The 26836-nt window shown below is 42.3% G+C and overlaps 1 protein-coding gene across 2 annotated transcripts in view; it reads right to left on the bottom strand.

Annotated features, from left to right (window-relative positions):
* Positions 1-7955: 7955 nt before the first annotated feature.
* TTF2 (transcription termination factor 2) overlaps positions 7956-26836 on the bottom strand; it is a 44413-nt gene continuing 25532 nt past the window's right edge. Inside the window, exons 12-24 of one of the 2 annotated variants that reach the window (XM_025389965.1) lie at positions 24858-24963; positions 22384-22565; positions 21205-21358; positions 20792-20883; positions 19999-20081; positions 19466-19599; positions 18513-18683; positions 16065-16123; positions 15114-15264; positions 13681-13763; positions 11881-11955; positions 9204-9386; positions 7956-8567 (exon numbers count right to left, since the gene is read on the bottom strand). In XM_025389965.1, coding sequence (XP_025245750.1) covers positions 9242-9386; positions 11881-11955; positions 13681-13763; positions 15114-15264; positions 16065-16123; positions 18513-18683; positions 19466-19599; positions 19999-20081; positions 20792-20883; positions 21205-21358; positions 22384-22565; positions 24858-24963 — 1435 coding nt within the window. In that variant the 3' untranslated portion in view covers positions 7956-8567; positions 9204-9241. Of the gene's footprint in view, positions 8568-9157; positions 9387-11880; positions 11956-13680; positions 13764-15113; positions 15265-16064; positions 16124-18512; positions 18684-19465; positions 19600-19998; positions 20082-20791; positions 20884-21204; positions 21359-22383; positions 22566-24857; positions 24964-26836 lie in introns of those variants that run through there. The other variant, XM_025389956.1, reaches the window with a different exon arrangement.

The following is a 26836-nucleotide window of genomic DNA, read 5'->3' as shown; positions in this document are numbered from 1 at the left end:
GTCAGGCAAAGGAAGTGAAATAATTAGATGATGACTGTCAGATCATTGTGGAATACATTTCCTCCTTGAGGCTGACAGACATGGGCTACATTGTAGCCATAAATACTAAGATGTTCTCTGTGTTCTCACCCTTTTCTGGAAACATTCCCTTCAGCCTCTTTCTGTAACCCAAATCTGATCTTTCCAAAACACATTCCTGCCCGTCACCCTCTCAAATTATTAGCTATTTGCTCTTCCTCACTCCTTGTGTCACTCAGCCCAGAAGTATATGTCCTTTTAGCTTATTACTACTGCTTTGAGATGAGTGGTTCTTTTTCTTTTTTTCTTCGAGATAGAGCCTTGCTCTGTTGCGTAGGCTGGAGTGCAGTGGCGCGATCTCAGCTCACTGCAACCTCCGCCTCCCAGGTTCAAGCGATTCTCCTGCCCCAGCCTCCCGAGAGTAAGCTGAGATTACAGGCACATGCCACTACGCCCGGCTAATTTTTGTATTTTTAGTAGAGACAGGGTTTCACCAGGTTGGCCAAGATGGTCTCGAACTTCTGACCTCATGATCCGCCCACCTTGGCCTGCCAGAGTTCTGTGATTACAGGCGTGAGCCACCGTGCCTGGCCGAGATGAGTGGTTCTTAACCAGGAGGGACTTTGCCCCTAAGAGGACATCTGGCAAAGTCTCAGAGATATTTTTAGTTGCCACTACTGGGGCAAGGTGCTACTAGCATCTTGCGGGTAAAGGTCAAAGATGCTGCTAGTCATTTTACAATGCTCAGGACAGCTTCCTGAAACGAAGTATCCAATCCAAAATGTCAGTGGTTCCACTGCTGAGAAACCCTGTTCTAGGGCATTAGCCATTTTTTTTTTTTTTTTTCTAAAAATGGCCAGCCTTGGAGCTCATGCCTTTCAGCTATACAGCTTGCTATTCCTCCATGGTTCAGCCACCTACTGAGCCCCAAATTGTTCCCCTCCATTCCTTGAAGATTATAGCATTGAGCTTGCTATGACTCCGGTACAACTCCTTATCAGTCTTGGGATAACTCATTGTCTACACAGACTTCTTAGTTCTGTGACCATTTCCCCAATGTTATTTTTTCCCTACTTAGCCTTACATATCCTAGATCTTGATTCCAACTGCACACTCTGCATAGTCTTAGTTTCAGGCATCCTGCAACCACAACCTCCCACCTTTCCAGCTCACCCACTGTAATAACCTGACTACTAATTCGTCTACCTCTTTGGAACCCACAATGCAGTGATTCTGCCACCTTCCTGTTGTTCCTCTCACCCACCTCAGGTCCTTCCCTTCATCCTTCCCAGCTTAGATTCTACAGACCATCACTATAATCACTCTATTGCATAGTCTCCCTCTATCATTCTTGCCTGGCAAAACTCCAACCCAGGTTAGATCCAGCTTTCCATCTAACCCAACTGAATGATCCTTAAAAAAAAAAAAAAAAAGCGTGATGACTAGCCTCACTTTAAATTTATGACCACTAATTTCAGTGGGCCTTAGCATTGCCCGATAACCTGAAACATCTCCCCAGTCCATTTATTCTCCCATGCTTCTAGACAATTCATACTTTCTTCCCCTCAAACTCCAATTTCTACCCCACCTCTACTCTGTACTTATGACCTTGCTTCCTATTTCACCAAGAATATAAAAGGATTCAGAGGAGAATTTCCCTAACCTCCCTACCACATGTACACATCTATCCAAATTCCTATCAAGAGCCAACTTCTATCCCGTGTACTAAATCCCATTCTGTAGCTATTGCCCGAGAACATTGCTTCAGTAATTTCCCCCTCTACCAGATTGCTTACTTCAGAAAATAAATATGGTACAATATTCCCTCTTCAAATACAAGTTTCCCTTTTGTATTAGTTGGCTGGGGCTGCCATAACAATACCACGGACTGGGTGGATTAAACAACAGAAACTAGTTTTCTCACGGTTCTGGAGTCTGGAAGTCCAAAATCTAGGTGCTGGCAGGGTTGTTTTTTGGTGAGGACTCTGTCCTTGGCTTGCAGATGGCAGCCCTCTGTTTTCACATGGCCTTTCTCCTGTGTGCATGTGCTCCTGGTGTCTCTTCATATAAGGACACCAGACCTATTGGATTAGGACCCCACCCACATGAGGTCATTTAACCTTAATCACCTCCTTAAAGGTTCTTTCTCCAAATAGAGTCGCATTGGGTGTTAGGGCTGAGTTTTCAAGAAGAATTTCACAACCCACTTTAGCAACTTCCCCCCTTTTCTGCTCCTCTTTAAAAGGACCTCAAAAGAATTGTTGTTTGGTATCTCTAGTTTCCCTCCCATTCTCTGTAAAATCTAATCCAGTCAGTCAGTCATCCTCAAGACTCCACTGAAATAGCTGTTGTCAAGGTTACCGGTAAACTCCAGGTTACAGAATCCAGTGTTCAATTCCCAACCTTTATCTTTTTTGACCACCCAATATCAGAGAAATCTTTCAAAACATGTCAGCTCATGTCACTCTTCTGCTCACCACTGTCCATTGGCCTCGCATCTCAGAAAAGCAAGCCTTTACATCAGCATGTAAGACCCCACATGATCTGGATCCCTGCTCTTACTGCCCACCCATCCGCCTCCATCACCCTGTTCCAGCCAAACTGGCCTGCCTAGTGCTCCTCAAACTCTCCACGCACTGTCTTGGGGCCTGAATCACTGCCCTCCATCTGAAATGCTTTTCTCACAGATACCTTCATGGTTCATGTTCCTCTCAAGTTCCCACTCCAGTGTCAAATATCACCCTATTAACTACTCTGTACAAAATAGCAACTTCCCACCCCAGAGTTGCCCAGTTTCATCGCCATCTCACATATATGTATATGTTTTGTGGTTTGTATTTTTTTTTTTGGAGACAGGATCTCTGTCTCTCTGTTGCTGAGGCTGGAGTGCAGTGGCACGGTCTTGGCTCACTGCAGCCTCTGCCTCCCGAGGTTCAAGTGATTCTCCCACCTCAGCCACTGAAGTAGGTGGAACCATAGGCGCACCCCACCATGCCCGGTGAATTTTTTGCATTTTTTGTAGAGATGGGGTTTTGCCATGTTGCCCAGGCTGGTCTCAGAAACTCCTGGCCATCTCAAGCCTCTCGAAGTGCTGGGATTACAGGCCAACATACGTATGTTCTGTTTGTTGTCTGCCCTCTCATGCTAGATTGTAAGCTGTATGAGGGCAGGGATTTGATATTTTTAAACTACCATTCTGTCCCCATGTAGGACAGTTCCTGGCAGATAGTAGAGACTTCATATTATGATCAGTGAATAAAGATCTAATTGGTAGAATTTTTAGTTTGGATCTCCTTGGTATCTGTTTTATAAGCCAGACTTCCCTTCTCCCAAACCTCAGTATTTGTCATTTAAACAAATACCACTTGGAAAAGAAGCAGCCTTATCTCAAGCCTGTTGGATAAATTATATGCACCTGAGAGACCAGCCTTGAATTTTCCAGTTACCTCATCTAGGGAACTGCTTGCCATGAAGAAGCCTGTTTATTATATCATCTTTCCCCATGTGCCTTTTAATGAATCCGATTTCAGAATTGAGAACAAAAAGCTTACCATTTATTTCAGTTGGAGGTGGTTTCAGTGATTGGACAACTTTATGTAGATGAAGTAACATTGCAATAGAAAATTTCCATAAGACGTCTAGGTTCTGGCTAATGTGTTAGCCTTTAAGCAATATTAATGGTAACAATTCTGTTACAAATACTTAAAGTTTGTGTGTGGGTGTTGGGGATCGGGGCACTGTCTCATGCATGCACTACAGTGGAGTCCAAACCCAATTTAACTGAGCTGTCTTGCCTGCTGAAAGACCTGGCAGAGTCAGTGATCAACAGCGCCCAAGACTCCAAGGTGAGGCAAAAAAAGAGTGGGAGGATTGAGTAGCTGTCCCCAGCGTAACAAAGTGCTTCAGAAATCACCTTTGAATTGTGAGCATTGAAGCATCAACAAGATGCAGCATTATGATGTAACTTACGCCTCTGGTGTTGCAGGTAAGAAAAAAGAGTCACAAATAAGAGCCTCTGTCCCCTGGGATGTTGCAACAGGATAAACACTTTGGCTGTCTTGGATAATAAACATACACATACCTGTCAGCCCACCCATATTCTAATGTCCAAAATGCAACAGTTGCTCAACTTTCCTCTAGAGAATGTATCCCTGTGTGGTAGGTTTGGCTCAATGAAGAGGTGGTTCAGTGAAGTGGATGCTCATTAGAAGCAGGATACAGTATAGGAAGAGGCATCTCACTCTGCCTTCTTAGCTCCTACATACTGATTTCCATTCTTTCATCACTTCCTCAGCTCTTCCCTGACTAGCTCCAATCCTGTTATAAGCCCTCCCAGCTGCACAGTCGTCTCTTGTAGCACTCACTCAGCATCATGGCTGCTTCACAGCCACGCGGGGTTATTTGATTAATGCCTGTCTCCCTTAGATGCTAAGCCTCAGGAGGACAGCATAGTTTTTCAGTTTTGCTTGCTTTTGTATTTCCAGTGCCCAGGAGTGCCTGGCATACAGAAAGTGTGCAATATACATTTCTGAATTACTGTAAGAATAAGCAAGAAAATAGTCTCATCCTTCCTTTCTTATGTAGTCTCTACCTATTAATACATTTGGATTTAGCTATGGAATCTGGGAAAAAAGAACTCAAGATAGTAGAAACATTGTGTAGCTGCCTGTCTCCCCTCTTCCCTCCCTGGGGGTTAGGCTGGGTTTTGCTTTTTTTTTCTTCTGCTTTTTCCATATCTATCTCCATCCCCTAACTACTGACTTCTGTGGTACTTTGTACTATAAATGACCTTGGTTTCATTTTGTTATGAAAACATTTTAGTCTAGGTCATATGTCTAGGAATTCTGAATTTCTAGTATAATTCTTTGTGCCTACGGATGTGCTTTTAAATTTTTGCTGCCCTTTTCCTCAGGCTAAATGCTATATAACAAACAGCAGTACAATATCCCACTTTGGAAACCTAATTCTTTCAAGGTATTATAGTCAATAGCGAAATTTCAGACCACCAGAGGCCACACTGAGCACTGGTGTCTCCATGCTTATTCCTGTTAGTGCAGGAGAATCTGGCTTCACCTTTGAGCCCTCCTAAAAGCCATTTCATTGAGCAAAAGACAATCAGAGCAAAGAAACAACTCAGTGTTCATGAATTGCCATGCTAAATCACTCACAGGATTGCTAGAGAAATAAGTCACCTCCCATAAAGAGAATTTTTTTTTTTTTTTTGAGACAGAGCCTCCCTCTGTGGCCCAGGCTAGAGTGCAGTGGTGTGATCTTAGCTCACTGCAACTTCCGCCTCCTGGGTTCAAGTGATTCTCCTGCCTCAGCCTCCCAAGTAGCTGCGATTACAGGTGCCCAACATCATGCCTGGCTAACTTTTGTATTTTTAGTAGAGATGGTTTTGCCATGTTGGCCAGGCTGGTCTCAAACTCCTGGCCTCAAGTGATCTGTCTGCCTTGGCCTTCCAAATGCTGGGATTACAGCTGTGAGCCACTGCAGTGGGCCTGCAATGGGAGTCACTGACGAGGTTGTTGAAGGGCCCAGGACTCTGCCCAGCTGTGGCATGCACCACACTCCTATTTGATCAACATGGTTAAGGCAAAGTCAAACTACAAACCTTCCATGAAGTCAGTTCTGTCGAGTAAGAAATACCTTGTAAATCCGGTGCTCAGGAATGTTGCACTTTGGTGACAGACGTTCACCATCTGGCTCTCAGCTGCACCCGTGCTGCTGCTGGTTCTCATATTCCCAGACCTTGTCCCACAGCAATAACACTAGCACTTGTGTGGCCCTTCATGGTTTTCAAAGCATTTATTACCTCATATCATCCATGACCAAATCAGGTGCAACAGGCAGATGTAAAAAGCAAATCCAGCAGCAGTAGTGTGACATGAAGGAAGGCTGGTTGACAGGCAGGACTCAGTGCAGCACTTCAGTTAGACCACTATGTTGTGGGATGCTGTCCATCGCTAGAAGGTACAATGACCCACCCTGTCATACCTAGACTTTAAGAAACTGATTTACACTAAAATGAATATGAGCCTGAGGTAAGATATATTAATACCAGAATGCCACTTCCGTTAATTCATGAGACATTTCCATCCCAGCACTAGGATTTAAGAATGCATGTTTGGTATATTCCATCCCACTAAGGCAGTGGTTCCATTTCTTTCTGCATCCACATCAAATCAATAGCATCTTACAGCTATGAGAACACCTACCCAAGACATAACTAGGTTGCTTTGCTTGCGTACAATAACAAGGGAAATTAGAGAAGCTGTTTTAAAATACCAGGAGGCATCCACCTTGCAGTAGACTACTTGTCAATGCCTCAATATCTGAAGATTGTAGGTTACAATCCCTGCATCCCTCTCCAAACTAAAAGCCAGAATGCTTGAGCCTGAAAGAATTCCTCTCCCCTAAACAGTGCTTGACTGGAGACTGACAATGTTCGTCCAACACCTTCTAGTTGACATTACTGAATCTATCTGGTCAAACATGTTACAGTATATATATTTGCTATGATATTCCCAGTGGAGCATGAGATACATGATAATCCACACATTTTACAAATGAAAGGATTGAGATGTCCAAGGAATCTGCAACTTGCCTAATTTCAATCAGCAAATGGCAGAGCCAGGTTTGTACATTCTTGCTGGCTTGGGAGTCACTGCTTCTCAAGTGACTCAATCTTTACCTTGGTGTGTCGATCTTATAGCAAAACTTCAAAAAGGCAATATTACTTCCTTTGCTTCTTATCAGAAACCTTGTTGCTGCTAAGTTCTGAAAACTGCCCGCCTTACAAATGAGGAAATCACAATGTAGAGAAAGTGAGGATTGATTGATTGACTGACTGATTTTGAGATGGAGTCTCACTCTTTCGCCAGGCTGGAATGCAGTGGCGCGATCTCGGCTCACTGCAACCTCCGCCTCCCGGGTTCAAGCGATTCTCCTGCCTCATCCTCCCCAGTAGCTGGAACTACAGGCACGTGCTACCACGCCCAGCTAATTTTTGTATTTTTAGTAGAGATAGGGTTTCATCATGTTGGCCAGGATGGTCTTGATCTCTTGAGCTCATGATCCACCTGCCTCGGCCTCCCAAAGTGCTGGGATGACAGGCATGAGCCACTGCATTCGGCCAATTTTTTTCAACGTTACACACCCAGCTAAGATGAGCCTAGAACTAGAGTCAAGTCTTAGTTCTAGACTAGAATTCTTCCAACCAAGCCATTGTCTTTACCTTTGTAAGCCTTTAGATCTTGTCCTTATATAAAACCTCTGCTTAAACAGGCTCCGAATGCCTCAGTCCACACTGTGACTGGGTTAACACAGGGTCTTGTTTCCCAACTCAAGGGAGAGAAATGTTTCTATGTAAGAACTGTGATTCTTTCTAGCAGAAATTAGCAGAGTACGTGTTTTTGGAATAATTGCTAATGAGAAGAAGGAAATCTGAATAGTTTCCTGAAGTATAAAATCTCAAGTGTTTATATTAGGGTACAAACTGCTATATAAACAACACAAAAATCTCAGTAGCTTAAAAAAAAAAGATTCCTTGATCATGTCATAGTCCAGTGTAGGTGAGCTGGTGCGAGGGGGGAAGTGCACATGGGGAAGCTATCCCGGGACTGAGGCTTTACTAGTCTAATAGAAGGGCTGATGGCCAAAAACTAGGCTAAGAACTGCTGAGCCAGTGGCTTCACCTTCCCTAGGGCCTTGTAATCTTCCATCAGTTCCTTTGCATCCCATAGGCTGAGGAGGGAAGAAACAGCATGAATGATCTTTTGAAAAGTGGTAGAGGGCAGCCTAGAAGTGACTTACATCACTTCTCTCCACAGTCCATTGATACGGACCCCGTCAAACTGCAGCCAAGATGGAAATACAGTCTCTCTGGGTGCCCGGGAGGAAAAGGAAATGGGTTTGATGAACACATAGCATTATTTCTGCTACACTGTCAAACACATTTATTAGATTGTATCAATACTACTGTTAGTATTATTAGTATTGGATTGTACCAATAGTATTACTAGTATTGGATTGGATTAGTATCGGACTGGATTAGTATTTATTAGATTATACCAAATACTAAATGAAACGATACTAAATGCTACAAATACTGTAAATTTGTAAAAATACAAATACTATTAAAAATGACACAAATATTATACAAATGCTACATATAATAGAAATGATATAACAGAAATACTAAATGATACAATGAACCAAATGATACTAAACGATATGGTGATAACCAATATTAAATGACTGAGTGATATACAACACTAAATGATACACTGACACTAAACAATACAATGATACAGATACTCAACATCTGTTCATGTACAAAGCATCTCCTTGACCTTCAGTCTGAGAGGAAGAACTGCCTGCACTGAGAGAACTGCAGAGGTGGCTGGTTGCAGGGTGGCTGCAGGGATCGACTCTGCTCCACCCACAAAAAGATGGTTACAGGAGCAACATCACTGGCAAGAAGAGATGAAGAGATAGGATGGCGTCTGTGTTACAGAAGGTAGTAACAGTGGTTCTCCCATCATCAGCTAAGAAGAGATAGGCAACACAGAACTTTTTGAGCTTTTTTTCTTTTTTTTTGAGACAGGGTCTCACTATATTACCCAGGCTGGAATACAGTGGTACAATCACAGCTCACTGCAGCCTTAACCTCCTGGGCTCAAGAAAACCTCCTGCCTCAGCCTCCCAAGTAGCTAGAACTACAGGTGTGCTCTACCACGCCTAGCTCATTTATCTATTCTTCATAGAGATGGGGTCTTACTGTGTTGCCCAGGCTGGTCTTGAACTACTGGCTTCAAGCCATCCTCCTGCCTCGGCCTCCCAAAGTGTTGGGAATACAGGCATGAGCCACCACACCTGGCCCGCTTTTTGAACTTTACCGAAGCTTATGTACAATTCTGCCAGAGTTGTTTTCCAAAATCATCCAACTCTAAAATATTTTCTTTTATCTAAAAAAATCAAATGGTTTCCATACCACTCATTAAATAAATTGACGTATTAACATAATTGGTTAACTAATTGGCTAACATAACCCCTTTTCAATTCTGGGGATAAGATTATGCCTCATTTTGAGGAAGGTGAAAGGCTTGATGGTGAAATTGAAATGCAAAGAACAGAGTTCAAGGCTCATGATTAGGTTGTTATTCCCAGATCCTAATACAAACCAGCAATGGTGCTATTCTGAGCCCTTATCCATGGGAGGTTAGATGCCAAAAAGGACTCTGAGGTCAGCCAAGGTGAGCTTGGTGACAGATTCTCCAGACCCTGATAGAACTTGTTTGGCCAAATCTTTCTTTTTTTCTTGGAGCTGTAAGATCTTTTCTTCTACTGTTCCCTCACAAACAAATCTAAAAAACAAAAACAAAAAAAAAATAAGCAAACTGTCAAAAACCCAAAGCAGCACATCTAATAATACATTCAAACTTTTATTATGCTTCAGTTTTTAATGAGATTTCTTCCTTTAAGTCTTCTTAGGTCCAGTTAAGAACCCTGTTTGAGGGATCCAAACAACCTTGACTAGATATATGTCCCTTTGAAAGGATGTGACTCACATTGACATTCTAATACTTTGTGAAGCTAAGGTAATTGAAAAAACTCAGAATAAGCAAAAGATACCACAATCCAAAAAAGTATAGAGATCCACTTTCACCTGAAAAGTTCTACCTTGGTAAGTCCATAAGGCCTCAAAGGTTATCAAATTTCTGCTAGTTTAAGTAGAGTATCTATTTTTTAGTGAATTCACACTAAAAACAGGGTTTTCAAACCAAGTAAATGGCACTGTTGTCATTCATTCACTCATTCAAAAGTATTGATTAAGCACTCACTACGCTATGCTAGGTGTGGGGATGGAGAGATGAATACGGTCTTTCTCTGGAGCAGGACACAAGCGAGACAAACATGAAAATAAACAATAATAATAATATGACCTGGTAAGTGCTATAATGGAAGTATGTGCTGTGTGCAAAAGGAAGAAAAGGAAATGTGTCCAGAGTAGTCAGGGAAGGCTCCATTAAAGAGTTAACTCTTAATATGAGACTTGTATGATGGGCAAGGGTTTGCCAGAGAGAGCAGTGAGGAGAGCGCCCCAGGGAATGGGAACATGTGCAAAACCATGGCTGAGTTTCAGAGCATGGTGTATTGGAGGAAGTTCACATTCACCATGTTGTCCAAAATGGCAAAGGCTCAAGAGGCTGGCAGGGCCAGATCACGGGTGGCGGTGTATGTCATGCTAAGACATTTTGATTTGATCCTATAGGAGGTGAGAGCTACCGAAGAATATGAGAAGTGGATGACACAATCAGACTGATTAGTTAGGAAGAGCCCTTTGGTGGTGATGCAGAGGACAGAATTCAGCGGAGTGGGAAGGGGGGACCTGGCAGTGGGCATGCGAAGGAAGAAATGGTTATCAGAAACATTTAGAAAATACAACTAAAGGACTTGGTACATGGAAAAGCAAGAAAGGTGGGAGTCTAGTTTCTGGCTAGATATAATTAGATAAAGAGTGATACTATTCACAAAGACAGTGACTACAGAAGAATAGCAGATTTGAGGTAATAGGAAGAGAAAATCAATTTTGATTTGTAACATTTGAATACCTGAAACATGTTATTATACTTGCTACATAGTGGGTGCTCAAAAGGTATGTTTTATGGGCTGAATGCTCAAATGAACAATGAATAAAAGAAAGGATAGCAGATGAGTATGTGGACACTCGGATTCAGATATTTAGCAGGGACTGCGATAGTCAGATCTGAAGTTTAGGAGACCTTGGAACTAAAGATATGAATTTTTGGACTTACTGGAGTGCATGGAATTTGTAAAGGAAAGAATGTACAGAATAAGCAGAGAAGAGAGCATAGGAAGACTGTCATAATCACTATATTTGGCAAAGTCTGGAAGTCATTGGTGCCCCTTAACAAGAGCAATTTCAGTGCAGCAACAGGAGTAAAAACCAGTTTGCAAAGGTTGAGGAATGAATGGGAAGTCATCAAGTAAAAATAGGCAGTGATTCCTAATTCTTCAGGAAACCTGGTCATGAAAAGGAAGGCGAAAAACAGGGCCATTGTGAGAGGGGATTGGCAGCATTAAGGCAGGTTTTGTTGTTTTTAAAGACGAGGGGACCCAAAATAGAGGACATTTTGCAAAATAACTGGCTCATGCTCATCAAAATGTCAATGTCATAAAACACAAAGACTGGGGTACTGTTCCAGATCAAAGGAGACAAACTTATGACAACTGCATGCTACCAGAATCTGGGATTCTTTTTTGCTGTGAAGGACATCACTGGGACAAGTGAGATTGAAAAGATCTGTAGATCAGATAATAGTGTTTTGTTAACTTTAATAACCTGCTTTTGATCATTTTGTTGGGGTTATGTAAGAGAATTCCCTTAATTTTAAGAAATGTACACTTAAGTACTTAGGGACAAAGGAGCATCAGGTCTATGACTTGCTCTCAAGTGGTCCAGAAAAATGTTTCTACCCACATGCACACATAATATATGGGAACTTTTTGGTACTATTCTTGTACCTTTTCTGTGTGTCTGAAATTATGTCAAAATAAAAGTTAAAAAGAAAAATAAAAGAGAGGAGCGTCCTTTCATGGACTGCCCTCACCATATACACAAACTTGCTCTTCTTTTGCACTGACCAACTTCAAGCTTACCCCAAACTGCTCGTTTTTTCCCTGACTGTGGTGTTTGCCTGAGGGTATGCCTCAGGAGCATCATTAGTAAAGTCATCACCAAATACTTTAAATTCTATTAAGACACTACCTAACAAAGAAAGACTTTCACAAAGTACAAGTTGAGAAGGGTCCTGGGTCCTGGGGACCATTACTTACCTGTGTATGACAACATCTTTCTGCTGCCCTACCCGGTAAATTCGGTCACAAGCTTGATCTTCAAGTGACGGGTTCCTGTTAGAAGACAGGTAAAGCTCAAAGGAACCGACATACTAGATCAGAAGTGGCAAACTATGGACCATGGGCCAAATCCAGTCGATAGCTTGTTTTCGTAGCTAAAAATTATTGTTACTTTTTTTTTTTTTTTTTTTTTGAGACGGAGTCTTGCTCTGTCACCCAGGCTGGAGTGCAGTGGCGCGATCTCGGCTCACTGCAAGCTCCGCCTCCCGGGTTTACGCCATTCTCCTGCCTCAGCCTCCCGAGTAGCTGGGACTACAGGCGCCCGCCACCTCGCCCGGCCAGTTTTTTGTATTTTTAGTAGAGACGGGGTTTCACCGTGTTAGCCAGGATGGTCTCGATCTCCTGACCTTGTGATCCGCCCGCCTCGGCCTCCCAAAGTGCTGGGATTACAGGCTTGAGCCACCGTGCCCGGCCTATTGTTACATTTTTAAATGGATTTAAGAAAAGAAAGCAAAGCAAAACAAAACACACACATCATGTGACAGAGACCTATGTGGCCTGAAAAGCCTCAAAGAAAAAAAATCTGTCAACCCCTGTCCTAGGTTATAGTGGCCTAAGACAAGCTGGTGCCAGATACCTTCTTGGCTAGTTTCTAGTGAGAAACTAGGGTCAGAGTGTTCATAACAGCTCTTATCGCTATCATCAGTTGACAACTCTAAGTAACAGAGATGAAACCAAAACTCAGGTCTGGTCTCTAGGTAGCTAGATGTCCTTGGGCAAGTTCTTTAACCTCAGCCCTCCAGGCTTCAGATTGCTACTTGGAAACTGAAGGGCCAGCTAATGATCTTGAATAGCTACCTTTTTCAACTTTAACATTCTGTGATTCAATGAAGGAGACTTAATTTGTTTCCTTCTTTATTGATTCCCATTGTAACTCCAAATTAGTTTCTCAGCTTACCTCTTTAAAACCTTGGATAACATTTCTCTATCTCAGGAAAAAAAAAAAAAAAGCATGATCCCTAGTATGCTTTCCTCACTCACATGTATAGAGGAGTCCCAAGTAAGAACTAAACCCATTCTCCCGGAAGATGATAACAGGTTGACCTATTTGTACCAATCTGGGCTGTCTGGAGAACTAGACCAACGACAATCCCCAGCAACAGTGCCTGGTGCAGCAATCCTTGATTGGCATAACCGGAAAACCAGAAACTGGTACTAATTATGAGATTTTCTGTTAGCAACACACTAACTCATTCATTTTGTGGCCACAAAAGATGTGGTTGTACTCCTGGTATTAACACTACATACATGAATCCAAGGGTGAGGTATTAAGTATATTTCTAACATAATTAGAAAATCCCTATTCCTTTTCTTTTTGGAGTAATGCTTCTTCCTCTTTTCGAAGGTTGAAATTTCCTTGGACCCCAACAAGTATGTCTGACATACAGTATTCTGGAGAAGAGGTAAAAATGAGCAACGTTAACTATTAGCCATGAGGAAAAGCTATGCTCCTAGTTTCCATGGAAACAGATGTTAGATTAACAATAACATGAATGAACTATTTTGAGTAGTCATTTGAAGGCTTGCTAGCTCAGGAATTCAGGGGAGTCAACTAGCCCTCTACCCTGCTTAGATCTGTATCTATAGACAGATACAAAGCGAGGCATCTCCACAATACGAACACAGCAATCAACATAGGAAGTCAGTTCCTGCTGCCCCTGTAGCCCACTGGCCTCCTTGCTGTGCTGTGACAACTCAGGACAAATCCGGAATCATTACCAGTGCATGTCCAAAAGAAAGAGATGGTTTCCTCCAGTCAGGTTTAGACCAACACCTCCGGCCAAGAGAGAGATTAGCATTACCTTCAAAAGGAAACACAACAGTAACTTTAAACAGACTTGGTCTCGTAACACATCTTGGTCTCAGGTTTAAGTCCACGATCAATACAGATAAGCACTGTGTTCCTATCAAATTTCCTTCTGCTGTTATAAATTTTTTTAAACTTTATAATGCTATCTCCCATGTCTCACTTTTGAGAAAATTTCTCACATCACATTTTGTGTGTGTGTGTGAGTCGACCTCAAAAATTAACTGAGTGCCTGCCAAAATATATAAATACTGTAATTTAGAACCCTGGGGATGGTCAGCTCAATAAACTTTCAATTAACCCGATTATGTTTATTTCATCAGTCCCCATCCCTCCATTGTTACAATAATTCTCCTGCCTATCATTCTACTAATGCTTTCCAAATCCTTATTATCTATAATTAGATGCCTGTGTTCCTTCATTTCCTTCCATATTTCCTCATCCCAAAACCCCACCTATCCTTCAAAGCTTGCCTCCTCTACAAAGATTCCCCTCATCCTAACCAGCTCTGCTCTTAATCTCCTTTTAGTCCTCCTATTTTACTCTCTTTTTTTTTTGAGACGGAGTCTCACTCTGTCACCCAGGCTGGAGTGCAGTGGCCAGACCTCAGCTCACTGCAAGCTCCGCCTCCCGGATTCACGCCATTCTTCTGCCTCAGCCTCCGGAGTGGCTGGGACTACAGGCGCCCGCCACCTCGCCTGGCTAGTTTTTTGTATTTTTTAGTAGAGACGGGGTTTCACTGTGTTAGCCAGGATGGTCTCGATCTCCTGACCTCGTGATCTGCCTGTCTCGGCCTCCCAAAGTGCTGGGATTACAGGCTTGAGTCACCGCGCCCAGCCTATTTTATTCTTTTTAGAATATTTGTGCTCTTTAAAAGTACCCCAATACATGTCTAATAAATTCTAAACACTTGGAGGAATCAAGGCTGTAAATATTTTTAAGTTGCCATATTAGAATTCTCTTTGTATGGCTGGGCACAGTGGCGTATGCCTGTAATCCCAGCACTTTGGGAGGCCAAGCCAGGTGGATCACCTGAGGTCAGGAGTTCAAGACCAGCCTGGTCAACATGGTGAAACCTCGTCTCTACTAAAAACACAAAAATTAGCCAGGCGTGGTGGCAGGAGCCTGTAATCCCAGCTACCTGAGAGGCTGAGGCAGGAGAATCACTTGAACCCAGGAGGTGGAGGTTGCGGTGAGCTGAGATAGCACTACTGTAGTCCAGCCTGGGCAACAAGAGTGAAACTCCATCTCAAAAAACCAAAAACAAAAATGAAACAAACAAAAAGAATTCTCTTATATAACTCAGAACAGTTAATTATGCAGCTCTGATGTGACCAGCTTGTACCTGAGGGCCTCTGGAGTGGTTAAATGCCTCTACCAAGTCCATTCTCTGCTTGGGGTTGACAGAGCCATCGATGGTGGCATAAGTCAGTCCATGCTTCTTCAGGTGCAATGCTACAACTTTCAGCATGTTGGTCCACTGAGAGACAATGACACTGGAAAGAAGGATAAAATAAAAAATACCCTAACATAGATTACACAGACTCATCTGCAGGGCTTTAATGCCCCCATCATTCTTAAGATTGGCTATCAAATGTTGACAAGGAAAGGGCTTCTGCTGCCTAAGAGAGAAGGCGTACATTTAGGTCATGTCTGAAGATTATAATGCTTCCAGTTATTTCTAGATCATTGCTACAATTTATTTAGTGCTAAATGAAGTCAGAAAAAAGTGGTGGCTAGACTAAAGTGATGCCTCCAGCCTTCTTTTATTTGGGGGCCTAGTGCTCATCCAGAAATCTGTGGTCCTGCACAAAATGGACACTGACAACCCTTCCTGTGCCAGCCAGAGCAACAGGCTGCTAAGGCTCCTCCCTGCCCCCACGCTGTCTTAATTAGAGTTCTACATTTTTATATTGAATTATTTCACATATACAAATGCAGGTGTATAGCACATATGTCAGGTATAGCAAATGACAAAATGAAACTCCTTGTATCCAAGTACCCAGCTTAAGAACGTTATCAGCACTGCTGGCACCTGCTCACTCCCTTGCTTTTCTTTATATGCTTTTCTACTTTTAAACTCTTCTTCAGATGCTTAGCTTACCCCGATCCTGTAGGGATGTCCTTTTCAATTTGCACCAAAAATATTTTAATTAGAAATCACAGGGAATGTGTGCTATAACCTCAGTGCTTTCTGCTGAGCGTGACTCACAGTCCTTGATTTATGACTCTCGGCAATATCAAATTTTCTCACATAATTATGACCAATACTTGGATAATGAGAAAACGCAGTTACCTCTTTTGGGACGCTGAATTTCTTTGAATTGCCTCCAATTCTGCCAACAGAGATGAAATCTGGGAAAAGGTTACATCAACACTGTATGTTTAAGCAATTCACTTTTCTCCATCTCCTCTCACCTGCCGTGCGAAGCAGGCTCCTAGATGGCGTCTGTGCTCTGGCCTCACCTGTCTCTATTCCACCCTCCTCTCTGTAGCCAGAAACCTCTTCCTAAAATGTGAGTCTGTCACTTCACCCCTCTGGCTAAAGCCCTTCCATAGCTTCCCACTGAGGATAAAGGCCAAGCTCCTCAAGGCAGCTTGTCGGATCCTTGCTGCTCCAGCCTCTGCTTCTCTGGGTTCGTTTCTCACTACGCCCTCCTCAAACGACACAGCAGTCACACCAAAATTCTTCCCATAAATCACACTTTGGCTATCTTATCCATTCTGTTCCCTCTGCCTAGAACACCCTTTTGTGTCAGTGGAGGTCCTCCCAACCCCCAAAGTATGGGTTAGATGCCTACTGCCCATGTACTGTCGTAGCACCTTTTGTTTCTATTATCACAGTCCTTGTCATACTATATATTAGTTGCTTATTATCTCTTGCTTCCAGGACTTGAGACACTCCAGGGAGGCAAATATTAGGAAAGTACCTTCTCTGTTTCGGCCATGTGTGAGGGGCTGTGAGTACACACATGGCCAAAACAGAGAAGGTACTCTCTTAATGCTTGCTGAAGAAGAAAGTGAAAGAGTTTTACCCACTTTACGGCCTGTACCAAATGTTGTTGAAAAGGACCTCTCCAGAAGGAGGAACGATTGTTAAAGCTTCTGAACAGGATCCCTGGATATTCCCCAAGAACCCTTAGGGTGCATTTGAGTCCACAGGGGAGCTGGCAGTAAGAACGCATGGGGCATGACTTTGGAGTGCAGCTGGATTAATTCTTCCCAGCTGCTCACGTGAAAAACCTTCCAAAAGCCTCTAAGGGCCCCAGAGTTCACCCCCAGAATGCTGGAGAAGGAAGAAAACTGGACTGTAAATCAATCAGGAGATAAATATACAGAAGTTCTTCCTCTGTCCTCGTATGGCTGAACCTCTTTGAGACTCAGATTCCTTATCAGTGAAAAGAAGGACTTAGGCCAGATAAATTCTGAGGTGCCCTGAGCTCCCACATTCGAGGATGTCGTTCCAGTGGTCACCCCATGGGGCTGCTTTCCAATCTTAACATTCTGGTGCCTAGGCAGGAAGTGAGTCACAGAACTGTACAATTCAAATCAGCAGACAGAAAAGCAGGTACATCTGTTATTTAGTTAACAATAGAACAGAGACACTGATGTGCCTGGTGTCTTGGCAACTTGAGACTGCGGAAGGGCGCTGTGACTCCCACATGAAAAAGCTGGCCATGGTGTTTTGAGAAAACTGCAGCAGGGGGGCTGGATTTGTGGCCCATGCGCCTGGGTCAAATTCCAGTAAGAAGCCTCCTTCCCTACTTGAAACAACCTTACGTGGTTTCAACTATTAATGGGCATATGTTAAGAAAACTTGTGAATAAACATTGCCTGCATTTAATTAAACAAGGAACACAAATGATTAGGAATATTATAAGTTTTAGCCCAGTAGCTCACTCCGAAGGCACTAGCATGTGTGTTCTGGCCACATGGGATGCTCTTCTTATGTTTCTCTCAGCTATGAGTGGTAAAGACCTAGGTAAATGTTTTAAAATATTAATTAAAAGGCAGCATTTCTTCTAAAAAATAATGCCATTCCCCTGGAAGTGACCTCCTTTCTAGGTATTAATACACTTTTTCAAAAAAAGCCTTTGAAGAGAGGTTGAGCCCAAGAATGGCAGCTTGAGATGCTGAGAGAGAAACAAGCCCCACTTTCAAGACAGGCAGGATGATGAAGCACATTTCAAGCCAGCAGATAGGCAGGACTCAGGTTACGGCATATGTCAGCCTTCCTCCAGCAGAATGTTTCTGCCTTAAAAAGCTCTGATGAAAACAGAGCAGAATGACTAATGAAGATAGAAGGCTCTGTAGGAAACACTACTCACATATGGAAGTCTTTCAAAGTCAGAGCAATTGGCACTCACATGTACGACACCGTCTCCAGAGTGAAGCCTTTGTTTTCCTTTTAATCTTTCTCTAAACAAATGCTCACTTGCATAGGCCCCGTCCCTAGCACAAACCTGGCAAGCTCCCCGGTGACCCACGACAGAAAACCTGCTTCAGTGCAATGCTGGGGCTGTCCCAAATTACTCTGAAAGCCCCCTATGTAGTAAGGCTTTGGTGTTATCTGTGAAATAAATGAAGCTTTAAGACTGGAGGGAGAATCCGATCAGCTAGAATCTGATGGCTCTAGCTCTGCTGGCAAATGGCTGTTCCCACTTGGACAAATGAGGTGCTGTCACACAGGAAAATGTGTGAGGAATCGAAGTCTCTCTACTACTATAGAGGAGACAAAAAGTACCTTGGTGCTCTCTCGCGTGTCTTCAAAAAGTTCCGTCTTGAAGAAGGTGCCGTTGAGGGAAACAGTGGAAGACGGCTCTGAGTCACGGAGTTCTGACAAGGTCAAAGCACTGAGCTGTTCTTCCAGGGAAAGGACGAGACCTTCACCCTTCAGTTCCATTGGATCCAGGGCCTGAACAAATAAAAAAGGACAGGAGCAGTTGGAAGTCAAGGCAGCAAACCTTGTTACTTGTTGATGATGTTTTGATAGTTTAACACTTCACAGACAAAATGTCTTGTAATTTGTCATCAGTAACACCTCAAGACACCTCGATTAAAGTGTGATCTTGCAAGTGTTTTCACCAGATTAAAGATAAACCAAATGATGGAACTTTTTAAAGACTTGCCAGGCAGATAACATAATCATTCTATTTTTCCAAGCTAGAATATAGTTAGTTGAGATATTGATAATCAGAATACATTATTACAGCTCCTGAAATGAATAAAATACTCCTCTTAATTTTGGATGTGCCTCTCTCCAATGTAGAGGCAACTTTTCAGTTTGTATAACTATCTGAGTTTTTATAACTGGAACCCAAAACTCCAAGACTGCCTGAAAGCAGAAAACCCCGAGAACTAAATTAGCTTTATAACATTCTGAAGTAGCAGAGCATTCACAAAAGGCTTCTTTTTAAACAAAACGTCATTTTCCTTTCTGAAACAGTTAATCTAAAACAAAATAAACAATAGAAATACACTATTCTTGATGCCACACGAATTATCAAGATTAATATGAAATAAAGCAAAATAAATAAGCTCCCTTTTCTCCAACCCACCAAAAAAACAAAAATAGAAAAACCAACACAGCATTTCCTTTGATCAAGCAGACTGGATTCCAGTTGGAGGAGAGTGAAATTGACTTCTCGGTGGCCCCTCTGGAGCGCTACATGACAGCAGGCTGAGGGCTTTTCTTACCGACTTCAGTAAAGAAAGATGACAGCAACACTGGCGCAGTCTCAGCAACTGGGACAGTATGTGGACGGTGCTGGATCTTGGTGAGTCTGCTGCCTCAGGGTGTCTAGGCTCCTCGGACCCAAACTCCAGTGCCACTTCCAAGAGGGAAGACAAGCCACAGGATGGTACGGGATTTAAAAGAGAAATACAGAGAGAGCTGGGAACTACATGGGGCTACTTTAACCGTGTTTGATCTCAGACTCAATAATATAGTTATCACTCACTTCTATGCCAATTAGGCCAAATGAAATATCGGTTTTCCTTATACAACTACCTGCCTTTTAATAAAGCAGATTTAGGAAACAATTAAAAAGAAGTTAAATAAACACCAGATCTCATGTTCGCAGATCAGTAGATTTTACTCTGGTTTGAGGGTCTTAGTTAAGGTCAAATCTCTGATACCAAGGATTCATAACCTCACATTTCTGTGTTTCACTGAATCCAAATCCCCATTATCATCAGTCATATGTATTTATGAGAGTTCTACAGCTTACCTCTATTGAATGGATTATTAGGGCTTCTTCCAGATTGGTTGCCTCTACTTTCATGCCTTTTTAGATAGGACTGCAGAGCTGACCTGCCTCAGATTAAAAAGAAAAAAAAAAAAAGGTATAATGATCACTAAGACCTGCTTAACTGTGCCTGCAGTGGGATCTTGACAAATTATATAAGTGGACTTGTTAAATGATGCCAAGCTCATAAGAAGTAATGGCCAAAGGTAATGCAAAAGAGTTATTTTTAAAAACAAATCTTTTTTAAAAAAATAAGCTAATAAATATAAGGTGTAAAAGAAGAAAAAATATATTTACATCAGAAATGTAAATGAGAGGTATCAAATAGGAGACAGTAAATCTGGAATTCAGGGAAGGATAACAGTTCAAGAGACAGTGCAAAGAACAGATGACACAAAGGATTAAAGTAGTCTCTTTAAAGTTCCAGTGAGATGCTGGCTGACAGGTCAAATGTCGAAGAGATATCATCATTCAGTACAGCCCCATGAGGACCAGACAGATTGAGTATATGGTGACCATACCCTATGACTTCTATGCAAAGAAGTCAATGAAGAATAGATTCAAAATGTTGCCTTCCATGTGTGTATGAGACAGAGGTAAGCTGGGGAGGGGAGAAGCAGAAAAATGGAGTAAAAAAAAAAAAAAGGAATACAGACATCTAACTAATCAATAATGCCACAAATAAAGTTTGTGGAAATTTGACCTTCAACTCACTCCCAAGAAAAGACAGGAATAAAACAGTGTGTGTGAGAAGGTGCTTCTTTAATACACACACCTTGATCTTGCAAAAAACACATTGTAAACAGTCTCTTCATCTTCAGAAAGCTTTAAATGGTGCAACTGAAATTTACGCTGGGGCAGTATCACCTGGAAGAACAAACGAAAAAAAAGCTGGCATGAAGCTATACAAATTACCTATTACAGAACAAATTCCCCACATACTGACACTGCAGAGCTAGTCAACCCCTGGAATGCAGCTTCCACCCTTTCTTAAACACAGGACTGCTCCAACATACAGTACAACTGGATTGCTGTGACACTAGGCAAGGAACTGCAACCCTGGGCCTCCGCACGGGAGGATGGGAGAGTCAGAGGCTCCTGAAGCAAAGTAGATGGCTGTTCAACCCAAGACAAGGACAGTCATGCTCCTTCCTGGCCTCCCCCAGGGACAGGTATAAACTTGATTACCAAAGGTCTGCCAGTAGAGTCCAGCTGGTCTTTTGTTCTCCTCAGCAAAAGGCTCTTGGTTAAAATACTTAACCGTTCTCCTCCTTTCTTTGAGCCATTGTCAACCTGACTCCTCCACAGATTGAACTCATCAAATGGAGAGCAACGGAGAAACCTTTTTTGTTGAGGAAGAAGGGCACAGAATAGGGAAGGAGAAGTCAGGGAGAATGGAATAAAGGTTCAAAGTAAGATATAAGATGAAACACAAATCAGATTTTCTGTTACATCTGTCATCCAATCACTTTAAAAAGTGAATTTCATAGCAAACCTCTGCTGGACAGATCAAAAGGATGTAAGTCAATAACAAAACCACATTATAAAAATGTGAGTTTTCCTAGTAACAACACCTACGTTGTCACAACAAGACATATAACCAACAGCTAGAATTTGTTCCTCAAGCTACAGGGGCTAAGAAAGAAATTTCACATCCTATTATGGCTGACTCGAATAAAAATAAGTATTTTATTTATTTTTAATTTTTTTCTTGAGAGACTGAGGTCTCACTCTGCCACCCAGGCTGGAGTGCAGTGGCATAATCCTAGCTCCCTGCAGCCTTGAACTCCTGGGCTCAAGCGATCCTCCTGCCTCAGCCTCTCGAGCAGCTGGGACCACAGGTGCACACCCCTGTACCTGGCTAATTTTTTAATTTTTTTGTAGAGGTGGGGTCTCATTTTACTGCCCTGGCTAATCTTGAACTCCTGGCTTCAAGCAGTCCTCCCACATCAGCCCTCCAAAGTGTGGAGATTACAGGTATGACCCACTACACTCAGCCAAAAGGAAATATTTTAAAATCAGCATTCTTTTCTGTTTGCTTCAAATAAATTGTAGTGCTGGCCCTAGACCATATGTTTCAAAGCAGAAGTAGCCAAAAACATTCACTGGACTCAAGAATAATTTAATTCAAGCTGTCCTATATGTTTGCATATTTATTAGGGCTGAATGTAATCAAAGTCCTATATCAACCAATCAACAGCTATTTTCTCATAAATATTTATTCTTTTGTCCTTTAAAGGTTGACAGGCTTGCCATCTGCTAAACAAGATAATCTGGCACATACTAAGGCTTTATTATGAGACACGAAATAATGATGAAGGGATACAGACAGGAGTCATATTTACACAATCACAAGAAGTTACTCACTTCAGCAGTGAATACATATCCAATAAGTTGTTTTGAATGGGGGTTCCAGTGACAGCCCAACGGGCACAGGCTTGTAGCTTACACACAGCTATGGATGTCTGCACTCGGGGATTCTTAACATTGTGAGCTTCATCCAATATGATTCGAGCCCAGGCTATTTGAAGCAAAGGTGTTGAGGTGCGCTGGAAGAATCACAAGTGAAATCTAGCCACAGTATGGGAAAATGTACATGTCCTCAAGGAAACAAGGGGAACTAGCAGCCAAGTATGGAGGACCCACCTTTACCTTTAAATTTGCTTAGATCAGGTACACTGAAATAAGAATTAAGAAACCTAAGAGTAAAACCTCTCAACTGGTTCAAATAAATAAGTCATTTGAGAGTCTCAGTCTTTGAACATAAGATGGCTAAGAGTAAAATGTTTTCAAATTTGAGTTTTTGCCGGGCGCGGTGGCTCAAGCCTGTAATCCCAGCACTTTGGGAGGCCGAGGCGGGTGGATCACGAGGTCAGGAGATCGAGACTATCCTGGCTAACATGGTGAAACCCCGTCTCTACTAAAAATACAAAAATTAGCCGGGCGTGGTGGCGGGCGCCTGTAGTCTCAGCTACTTGGGAGGCTGAGGCGGGAGAATGGCGTGAACCTGGGAGGCGGAGCTTGCAGTGAGCCGAGATCACGCCACTGCACTCCAGCCTGGGAGCACAGCGAGACTCCGTCTCAAAAAAAAAAAAAGATAATGATCAAATTTGAGTTTTCTTTTATTCTTTAAATCCACACTTAAGCAATGGCTGTAGACCAGGACTACACTAGGAATTGAACCTGCAAATTCACTCACTCAATAAAATATTTACTAAATTTACTAAAAGTTTTCCAAAAGTCTACTTTTAGATGTGAGATGCTAAGCCAGATATAAAAAACAGTTCCTACCCTCAAGAGCTCAAAATCTAGCAGGGGAGAAAAACAAGTGTAAAGATAATTACAATATGATGTAGATACAGTAAGTCCTACTGTCTAATTCAATACCTGAAGTGGGAATCTGGCTGCTCTTGACGAGACAGCACCTGACCCATAGCAGATACTCAATGTCTGCTGAAGAAACAAAGCGCTACAACTTATGTAAGCACGAGGTGCTGACAGAGGCATTCAAGCAAATTGGGGGAAGGTGGGAAGGGAGTGGTCCAGAAAAGATTCTTGAAGCAGGTTTAAAAAAATTAACCTGGGAGAAGCAGTGGAGGTAAAGCATTTCATTCAGAGGGAGAACAGACACAACGCTGTGACAGAGCATGGCGGGAACTACAGATCCCTTGGTATGACTGAACACGAGGTGCCCTGGGGAGGGGCAGGGTGTCAGAGAGATGAACCACATACAGGTAGGGCAAGATCATAAAGAGCCTAATACGGCCTAATACGGGCGCGGTGGCTCATGCCTATAATCCCAGCACTTTGGGAGGCCGAGGCGGGTGGATCACTTGAGGTCAGGAATTCGACACCAGCCTGGCCAACATGGCGAAACCCCATCTCTACTAAAAATGCAAAAAATTAGCTGAGTGTGTGGTGGCGTGCACCTGTAATCCAAGCTACTTGGGAAGCTGAGGCAGGAGAATCGCTTGAACCTGGGAGGCGGAGGTAGCAGTGAGCCACCATTGCACCGTTGCACTCCAGCCTGGGCAACAGAGTGAGACTCTGCCTCAAATAAATAAATAAATAACTAAAGCCTAATACATCATGAAAAGAAATTTAGGGTGTATCCCAAAAGCAACGGAAAATCAGTGAGGAATCTGAAAATTTCATCATCTGTAAGTCAGAGTTGATTATAAGCCGGAGAGATGTTCTCTCTAGAGATCTCTCCAAATAAAGAAACCTGTGAATATCCTGTTGGGCTAAAAGGATAACATACGGAAAGATGAGTTCTTGGGATGACACTGTATTTTCAGAGTATAATTCCATGATAAAGCCTCTACATCACATAACTGAGGCTGCCCTGGACCCCCTAGAAGACCCTCAGGTCTTCATGATTGTCACTTAGCCCCTGGCCCATAATAGCCCTATTATTTGCAACGCTTTTTTTCTGGGAAATAAAGGGAGGCAGGGAATGATGGCTTAAAATCAAAACACTAGTAGTAAAATGCTAGTCTGCACAATCAATATTAAAAATATCAAATACTCTAAAATAAAAATAGCAACAAGTGAGGCTTTTATATATTCAGGTGATCATTACCCCCACAAATACAACGTAGTCATCTTTCGTTCTAAAAGGCAGGTGAATCCTGTGGCCTATGCTGACCTTTCTCACTGAGGTGGTTGTCTGGAATAAGGGCGATGGGATAGAGGAAAGAACAATTCCTTTCCATATGCAGATCATTTACAGCATTCCTGACCTCCAGGAAGGTCCTCTTTCTATCACAGAGGCTGTGAAACACTCCCATTAAACCATCTGTGGCTCCAACTCCACTTCCCTGGCCGCCCCCCAGCCTCACCTCCACACTGAGGTTTGCACCTGGGATCTCTGCCTCTTGCTTGTTTGTGGGAATCTCCTTGGCCACGAGGCTATAGGTAGTGATCACGATGTCATATGTAGAGAGGCTGCATAGACATAACAAAGAAATCAATAAATGGTCCCACTATAGAATGACAATGAGAGGGACAGAGTTGATCTTTCAATAAAAATGCCTACAAATGGAAGGACAAACAGCAGAACTCATTAACTTGTGTCCTTAACACACACACATACACACACACTTTTGGAGGTAAATTTTACCCACTTGGTTTCCCTATCTTTTACCTCTGATCATTTACCACCTGCTCTCTATAGCTACCACAGCCTCCCTCTTACCATCCAGTGAGTCAGAAAGAAAAATCTCTGGCTGGGATAATATAACGCTTGATATGATCTGGCCAGAACAGAAAGTAAGATAGAGTTGGGAATTAACATTTAATCATGATTTGAGATGGATGACACCAAAGTCCAGGGGAGAAAGATACCCTCAGAGCACTGTTCACTTTATATCAATGGTGCTTTCTTCCCACCACTCTATAATAGATTTGTGAAAATTCACTGATCTAGTTTGACATTAGGATATAAAAATACACGCTGTAAGCTTTCAGTGTATCTTGCTTATACTTATTACATATAAAGATTCTTAATGAGAAACACAAATCTTTTTCCAGTGAAGCTTAATATTGTGAGAACTTCAATAAATACTTTATTTTTTTTTTGAGACAAGGTAGGGTCTCAATCTATCCTGTCTCAAAAGTAAAGTAATAAAGTATTTGTGGAAATAAAGTAATTAAAATTCTGCTAATCATAGATCAAGCCAAGTTTATATTAAAAGGGAAAAAATGATCACTTATAATTATCAGACTCAGCATCAGAAATTATATGATAGGTGAGTAACCTACCCTGGTCACCCAGGTTAGAGTGTAGAGGAGTGATCTCGGCTCACTGCAACCTCCACCTTCCAGGCTCAAGCGATTCTCCCATCTCAGCCTCCCAAGTAAATGGGACTACAAGTGCACACTGCCACACCCTGCTAATTTTTGTATTTTTGGTAGAGATGGGTTTCACCATGTTGGTTAGGCTGGTCTGGAACTCCTGACCTCAAGAGATCCGCCTGCCTCGGCCTCCCAAAGTGCTGGGATTACAGGCATAAGCCACCATGTCCAGCCCTAAGAGAACCTCAATAAATACTTTTGATAAAAATGATATGCCTGATTCAGAGAGGCAGCAGTGTCTGTAAGTTACCCTAGCATCATATAAAGAAGTGTAATTGAGAATGATTCTAATCGGTCAACTAGTACATTTTAAATACCAAACAAGTTATGCTCAAAGTAAAAATCAGGTGAGATTCAATTTATTTCTAACTAAAAATTTAGAACAAAGGCAGGCAACTCACAGTAATCTATGCCAGGGAAGGCCTGCAGGCCTGCCACTGCCACCCTGATGCCTTTTGCCTGCAGAAGCGACTCTCAGTCATGAGAACTGGTGTGTCATAGACAGAGGGGCACCGATCTAACAACTTACTCCTGAAAGACTGCTGCCCTGTTCTTTAGGAGACAAAATATCCAGATTAGAAGCTGGGGAGAGAAATTACTTAGAAGCAAAAATAACTTTGTTCTCATCCTTGACTACAGCAGCCAGTATTCAACCTAGATCTTCACTTCGCTATTAAGAACAGAAAACAATTCCTTTAAAACCAAAAGACAAAGACTAAGACTAAGACTGCCACGTGGGGAAGCATTTTCTTTCCTCCTTTCTGAGCATCCCTCTTCAAGAATTTACAGTTAGCTCTAATCATCCTAAATTATTGAGTCTAAAGCATCTTAGATGGTTCATATATTAAAAAGTCATAAAAATATAATCAACCTATAGCAACTAATCATTAGCATTCTATCAAGATGCTCTGTAGAACTGGGCCGGTTCCATTCACACTACATACACCTGGAATGAGAAGTCCAG

The sequence above is a fragment of the Theropithecus gelada genome, chromosome 1, assembly GCF_003255815.1.
Source record: "Theropithecus gelada isolate Dixy chromosome 1, Tgel_1.0, whole genome shotgun sequence".
Lineage (NCBI taxonomy): Eukaryota > Metazoa > Chordata > Mammalia > Primates > Cercopithecidae > Theropithecus > Theropithecus gelada.
This window is presented reverse-complemented; position numbering and strand designations above follow the sequence as displayed.